General features: G+C 41.7%; 1 protein-coding gene across 1 annotated transcript; it reads right to left on the bottom strand.

Annotated features, from left to right (window-relative positions):
• Positions 1-2,837: 2,837 nt before the first annotated feature.
• BAMBI (BMP and activin membrane bound inhibitor) lies at positions 2,838-6,819 on the bottom strand. The gene is made up of 3 exons (XM_008639267.2): positions 5,523-6,819; positions 4,088-4,378; positions 2,838-3,640 (listed from the first exon to the last, which is right to left on the bottom strand). Exons 2-3 carry the CDS (start codon positions 4,326-4,328, stop codon positions 3,222-3,224), a joined length of 660 nt encoding a protein of 219 aa, XP_008637489.1. The 5' UTR covers positions 4,329-4,378; positions 5,523-6,819; the 3' UTR covers positions 2,838-3,221.
• Positions 6,820-6,955: the final 136 nt, after the last annotated feature.

Genomic DNA, 6,955 nt, shown 5'->3' with positions numbered 1-6,955 from the left:
AAGCCAGGAGAGGCAGAGACAGAAGAAAAGCCACAACCATTATTGTTTTGAGGCAAGAATCAGAGAAAGAGAGGAGCACGGAGTATGCTAAATTAAATCTTGGACATTTGATTTCATTTATTCCAATCCGAGAGACTTTCTCAGCTGGAAATAGAGAGGGCTGCCCTTCTTACGCTCCCAGGCTTGCAGGGGTTTCAAAGAAAGGAGTGTTTGTTATTGTCTGCAGGGGAAACCTGAGAGTGCTTAGCACAATGGCAAATCCAGGCTCTTAACTCAAATGCATTTAAAAGGATAGCCTTCGATTACTGTCTCACCTCTTCAGCCTCCAGCCAGGCTCTTCAGCTATTAATATTTGTTGCCTGCCTCACTCGGCTGAGTGAGGTGGTTGTCTAGGACTGCCTTATTTCATGCTGGTACAGCACCCAGCAGCCGGGAAGCCCAGGGAACATCATTAACGACCCTCCTTGTCACAGGAATACAAGTTTTCTAAATAATGCTGAGGCCTGCAGGCTATATAAGCAGCCACTACAGAAATACTAGCAATGAAGCTGGCTACTGCTTACTCCAACGCCCTTTGGACTCTGCAGCCAGTAATTTCCGTGAAAAGAATTGGAGCTCATTCCGTAACTCACATAGCTGCTGCCAGACAGACACCAGAGCTCGTAACACAATTTCCTGAATATAAAGGCTTTAAAATAATTGGAAATCCAGATTTCATACTGTCTCGGTTTTGGCTGGGATAGAGTTAATTTTCTTCTTAGAAGAAAGCTTAGAAGACTCATAGCCCAGAAACTCCTAGGCCGTATCAGCTACCACACCTAAACTGTAAGTACCACACCAGGTAACAGAACAACCCCAGGAGATGGCAGCTGCTAACCTAAGTCCCAGCAGGCTGTGGCCCTGCTGCCATGACTGCAGGGGATGGCAAACAAGCTCTTTTCTTCTTGAAAACATCTGCACAGCAAGGGGCTCATTAGAGCATCCTGGTCTTACTAGCCTTTTAATGGCAAGCGTAAATAGGCCCTTATGTATTCAAATCAGCGGCAAATGAGTGGTGAAGGTCACAGGATGCTTAAATGACTATACAACATGCTCCCTCTGATTGCTGGAGAATCAGATCTTTTAACTTGTCTAGTCATAGTAACTACTGGTGCAGCTACAGACGGTACTTCAGGTTTGTCTCTTCCAGCATCAAGTTCCCAGTCAGCCATTCCCAAAAATAATACACTTGGCAGAGCAGACAACTGCCCTAGATTTTCAGATCAGTGCAAAGGAAGGGCAGAGCTCTTATAGGAAAGCAGCACTTTGAAAGGTCAGCCAGAAGACCACAGGCCAGATTCCAAGAGAAGTTGTGGCCACGTAATTTCTTAAACTTCAGCAGCAGAAAGAGGTAGAACTCAGAGGATATAATTTTCTGCATTAAAAGCAATTCTCCAGGCACTTTGAAGAAGTAAGAAGGGCCAGCAGCTTGAGGTACACAGATGAAACTAATCCTTCTAAACTGCACTTCAATATTGCAAACATGGGCACAGTGGGACCTTGGCACTCCCAAGGCTCTCACTGCACTCGGCCCATATGAGTATTTAACTGTAGGGGTAAGTTTCCAGTGTCAGTACCTCTGTTTGCACAGCCAAGTGACCAACTTATCTCCAACAACAACCCTACCACATCGTTTAAGTGCACTTTCAGGAACACAAGCCTGTGACTTAGAGGGGCAGGTTTTCCTCTGCATTTCAGGCTTAACAACCCAAAGCAAACTACCACAGCAAACAGCACACAGGACCAGAGCATTGCTGCAAGGTTGTTGTAACCCTGTGTGTGCCATCCCCTTCTCACTGCTGGCACCAGTAGGACCTCAACCTCACAGCCAGAACAGGAAGCAGACACATTTGTAAAGCTTCTTAAAACACAGATGAATAGTAGACTCTTGCCAAGTTTTATCTTCTGAAGCAGCATTTTGGATGCTTCTTTCACCATGATGTGGCATCAGCCTTTAAACAAGTATACTTTAATTACTGCACAGTCTAATAAAGCCAGAAAAATAAATACTATAAATTCCTCGAATAATCCAGAGGTTGGTTGTTTTTAGCAACTAAGCATTGCATAAATGAAATGATCAAGTGAAGCCAACTAGCAGAAGGAGTAAGAAACAACAAAGTGCACAAATATTGGCCAGGAAGAAAAGCCACCTATGCAAGAATAGTATAAAGGAGGAGCCAGAGATTAAAGTATACTGCTGCTTCTTCAGTCCCACACAAAACTAGGAGCATATGATACTTACTTACATGATAGAGCAAGGCAGATGCTTTCCACTGTGCCCAGAGGGGCTATAAACAGAAAAAAAAAAAAACCCAACCAAACCACAGCTGAATAGGCAGTGCGGTTTTGGGGTTTCCCCTCTCCTCCCCAAAAAAATTTTGGGTGTAAAAGGTACAAAAGGAAAACAGATCATAGAAACAAGAATTGTGAGACAAGGGAGGAAAACCAACTCTAAAGAATTAGGAGTCACTTTCTGACACATTTTGCACAGAGGAAGTCTTTCTTCATTAAGAGAGAGGAAGAAATAGTTATCTCAAAGAGCTTTGGAAGAATTCACTGAGGTTATGAACAAAATGCAACAGCCAAGAATTGAGGATGTGGGTTCACTGCTACTTGAAGTATAAAAAACAAAGCTGCCACCTTCATTCTCAAATAACCACCTGAATTCCTTTACAGAGTAGGAAAAGACTGCTTTCAGAATCTAATTGTTATGCATGGCATTATAATGCACACCTTGATTTGTTTTCCACTATCACCCACTAGAAAACACATTTTCCAAAACAAAAGTCACAAGCAAGTTTCAGACAAAATATATATATATTTTAAAAAATCTTTACAATAAGTCAGGAAACATAGGAGCTTGCATACAGTTTATTATAATAACTCAATTCTCAGCTCCCTACAGTTCAGATAACCCTGGTGACAGTGTTTACAACTTCTAATTTTTGCTTTCACAACTCTGAAGCAAACAATACATTTGAGTGTATTTTACTCTGTGCAAATAAGACAACTTTTGGAATCCTTCAGAAGAAATATCCAAGATTCTGTTTGCAGAGGTCCTTTGTTTCTCAAAGATGATTTATGAGAGTTTTTGTTTTAAGATAAAGTGCTCCTGTCCAGCAGAACCCAAAGGCCTTCTAGAGTTCAGAGAGTAAGTTTAGCTCAGATTAAAAAATAATTGGTCATACAAATTCCAGCTTCCCATGTCCGCTGTACATTCCCCAGTGGACTAGTGAAAGAATTTTATCATTGCTGAGGTCTGAATGTCTCATTTTATCACAGGTCATGCAGCAGTTCTCGTGACCAGTCACAGGCACCATGCATTCCAAGTCCAATTTTGCCACCTGCCCTTTTTTTGAATGATGTCCATGAAAACTATAGTGCAAACGAGAAAGCATTTGCTGTCGCTGATCTTGCAGTCTCTTGTTTTCACTCCTGAGCATCCTCAAGGCCAGCATGATAAGGAGCACCAAGATTAGCCCACCAGCTATAGGAACAGCAATTACAGCCGCCCTGAACCATAACTCTTTCGAAGAAGTCAATTCCTGCACCTTGGTGATGAGATTCCTGCTGCTGTCATGTTGATATCTTCTCCCTTGTCCTGCAAAGGGGAAAGATGTGGAGCTTATTTCAGGATTTACATATACACTGTTTCACATGTAAGCAACTCCCTTAAATCCCACACTGACAAGTTAATGGAGCAACTGCTACACTCTGCAGTATATATAGAAAATACCCCCGTAAAGAAAAAGTGTTTCTAAGTCTGCTTGTAACACAGAATTTCTTACCCCAATAGCCAGTTTAACTAGGAACACCACTGCCACTGATTCTTAGAAGCCATGTCAAGATGGCAAGAGAGACTTCCAATACTAATGCACATAAAAAAGCTAATTGGCTGAGATGTTCCCCTGCCTCCAGCCACCCTCTTCCCCCTCTGGTGTCTCTACTTACATTAACAACTAAATCAGTAACAGCAGATGCACAAGGTTTTGACTGTTGCTGGCCTGATGGCCAGAAGAGGGGTTTCACTGAAGCTTTATTGCCCTACCTGAAGTATCACCTCTGGAAGGAGACAAAACATCATGTAGTCCTCTGTAATTGCACATATCTTCATGACAGCATTCCAGCGTGGACATGGTGGTGGTGCCAGAGTGGTTTTGTGCTTGTTTGGCTTGGCACATCTCAGCTGTGCTTGCAATAGAGTCCAAGCAGCCATGAGTAAGTGGGGAATGTGTATTCTGAGGATCAAGCAGTCTGGAGAAGCAGGCGCTAAGCTCAGATTTGCACATATAGCCGGTTGCAACACAGTGTGCAGCATCACAGTAGCATCTGATTTCACCTAAAAAACAAAAATTGCACAAGAAAGGTAAGAATTTGGTCTTCTAAGGACACGTCATCATATATCCTTATTAGCCACAAGCATCACACAACCAAACTCGGTGCCAGTTTTGCGGTACTTCTCTAGACTGTAGACCCACAAGAGCTGGGGTTGTTTCCTCCCCATCACTGTACAGTGCCTACCTCACTGTAGCCTTAATCCCTGTAAATGCCTTGGGGCACTTGCTTTAATGACTAGTACTGTAGTCCTTTGAATTAAAGCAAGAGCATTTCACTAAAACAGGGACTGAGGGAGGGAAGGTCACAGTGGCTTTTTTTTCCCCAAGATAAATAACTGGCTTTTTTTTCCCCCCCAAGGTAAATAACAAGACCATTTTTTAGCTACTTCCACTCGATGTCAGCAGTTGCATTTAGCCACATTTAAAGTGAAATACCAGTTCTAAAAGCAACACACACTTTCAGTCCTAGAAGAAAGTCACATCTATGTTTTAACCATTACTCCAGGAACAGCATTCTACTTTTATAAAAGTAAAACATTTCTTTTAACTGGGCATAAGCACACAACAAAAATATGTTTAAGCATTTATGTGACAAATGAAAAAAAAAAATTGGAACTGCTGAATTGTTTATTACCTCTCAATACTGCACCAAAATTTAAAAGGTTTAACTAACACCTTATAAAGCTATTAGCTAGAACCATTACCATCTAAGTCTCTCAGTCAAGAAAGTTTTACTGTGTGAAACTGAGCAACTATTTGTAATTTCTCCAGAAAATCTTTAACTAGTTATTCGTGAAAAAAGGCTTTTAAATCAGAATTATAAAACAAAAAACGTTCCAGTTTATAATTTTTCTGCTCACCAGAAACAATGACTCTCAAATATAAAGTCTTTTAATGGAGTGAAACTGCAAGGCTAAAGGCTCCCCCTTGCCTTTCCCCAATTTCACATGCAATCCAACATGCAGCAGAAAAGAGGAAACACTTAGATTGAAAATCCTCTACCAGCTCTATGAAAAATCTCAGGAAACCTCAAAAATTTCTGAAGGAAGCGATAAAATAAGTTCCCTTCATAAAATTCCTCATTTTGCGCTCTCCAAACTGCCCTGGTATGAATTAAACATGTCCTGTGCTGTAGCGAAAACTTACTCTTTCTAGGCAAGTTGCAACTCAAACATAATTCAATGTGCCATGGAGCCAAGGTTTAAAAGGAAGCCAGATTTTGGAGAAAACCTCGGAAGAATGGACTTAAAATTACTTCTGGTGTGCCTACCATACTTGCCACCATGGTAGCACCAAGGCTTTCAAAGTCGACCGAATCATCAGATGTCTTTTTTCTACAGTCTGCACTTCAAAAAAAAAAAAAGAAAATCAATCTACAGGCTTCCCTGCTGCCACCCCTTCTTATGATGTTAGCTACTACCTATACCTAAAAAAACCTGTTCTGTAAGATGTTAAAAATAATCCCAACCAAGTTAGCTTCCCCTCGTCGGGCTACCTTAATACTTTCCCCAAAATGCTACTGCAGGCTCCAGGCCTTGAAGTTCCCGCTGCTCTTTAATAACTCTGCTTAATAGAAGCCAAATGATGGAGTGTCTCACTGTCTCCAGTCCAATTCCCTTGGGCTTTCAGACCAAGTAACCTAATTTTTCATGAATTCACACTCACTATCATCCAGCACGTTACAGAAAAAAAGCCTCAATCGTTTTCTAAGCATTCTATATAAGGTCTCCCCCCACCCCCCTGAAAAAAATAGTTTTCATAATTATTGCACTGTATGAGGGTTAAAAGTAAGATGAAAACATGGCACAGTAACAGAACTGGCAGTTCTTTCATGAGTTTCAGCACAGTGCAGGAATAAAGTGAAACAACACACATACTTTCATTTTAACTGCTTATATAATCACGTTCAAAAATCTACATTTTATTGCCCTAAGACAATCTTATAAACAAAATCTGACAGGCTCGTCATCAGGTTAATTCAACTGCTTTTTAATTAAAGCCACGTTTCCAGTGAAACAGAATGGACTTTGTATTACTGTATTAAAACTGTATTTCTGTCAATTCATAAAGTTTCTTCCTGTGCTATGCAAAAGGCCAGAAAGGGTATTTAGTATTTTGAAACATTGAACAATGCCCTTCTGTTCTGTCCTCTTTCTTGTTACTGTATGTAGCTATTAAAGAAAAATGTCTGCTTTTAGTCAAGATGGTTACAGGAGAGACTGCAGGCTTCTCTTAAAGCTTTTGAAGTCAACAGCAGCCAGAAGTCTGTGATCCCCTAATTATATCATTATCAGGCACATAGTTTCAGTATCTGCGACTTCACATCACTCAGTCACTCCCTGTTCTGCCCGCTTTGATGGGGCCAGCAGGCTCTCCCCTGCACGCTGTAAGGCTGTTATTTAGGGTTAATTACAGCCTTCCTTCCAAAATAAATAAATACCGTCGCACATCACCACCACGCTAACTTATCCTTTACCCTCCTCCACGGAGCACGACGATTACCGGCAGCCAGAGGGCCGCCTCTGCCCCGGGAGGGCGCTCCCCGGGCGGCCAGACCACAGACCACAGCCCCCAGAGCC

Source organism: Corvus brachyrhynchos, unplaced genomic scaffold, assembly GCF_000691975.1.
Source record: "Corvus brachyrhynchos isolate BGI_N302 unplaced genomic scaffold, ASM69197v1 scaffold167, whole genome shotgun sequence".
Lineage (NCBI taxonomy): Eukaryota > Metazoa > Chordata > Aves > Passeriformes > Corvidae > Corvus > Corvus brachyrhynchos.
The sequence above is the reverse complement of the archived record's forward strand: the minus strand, read 5'-3'. Positions and strand labels throughout refer to the sequence as shown.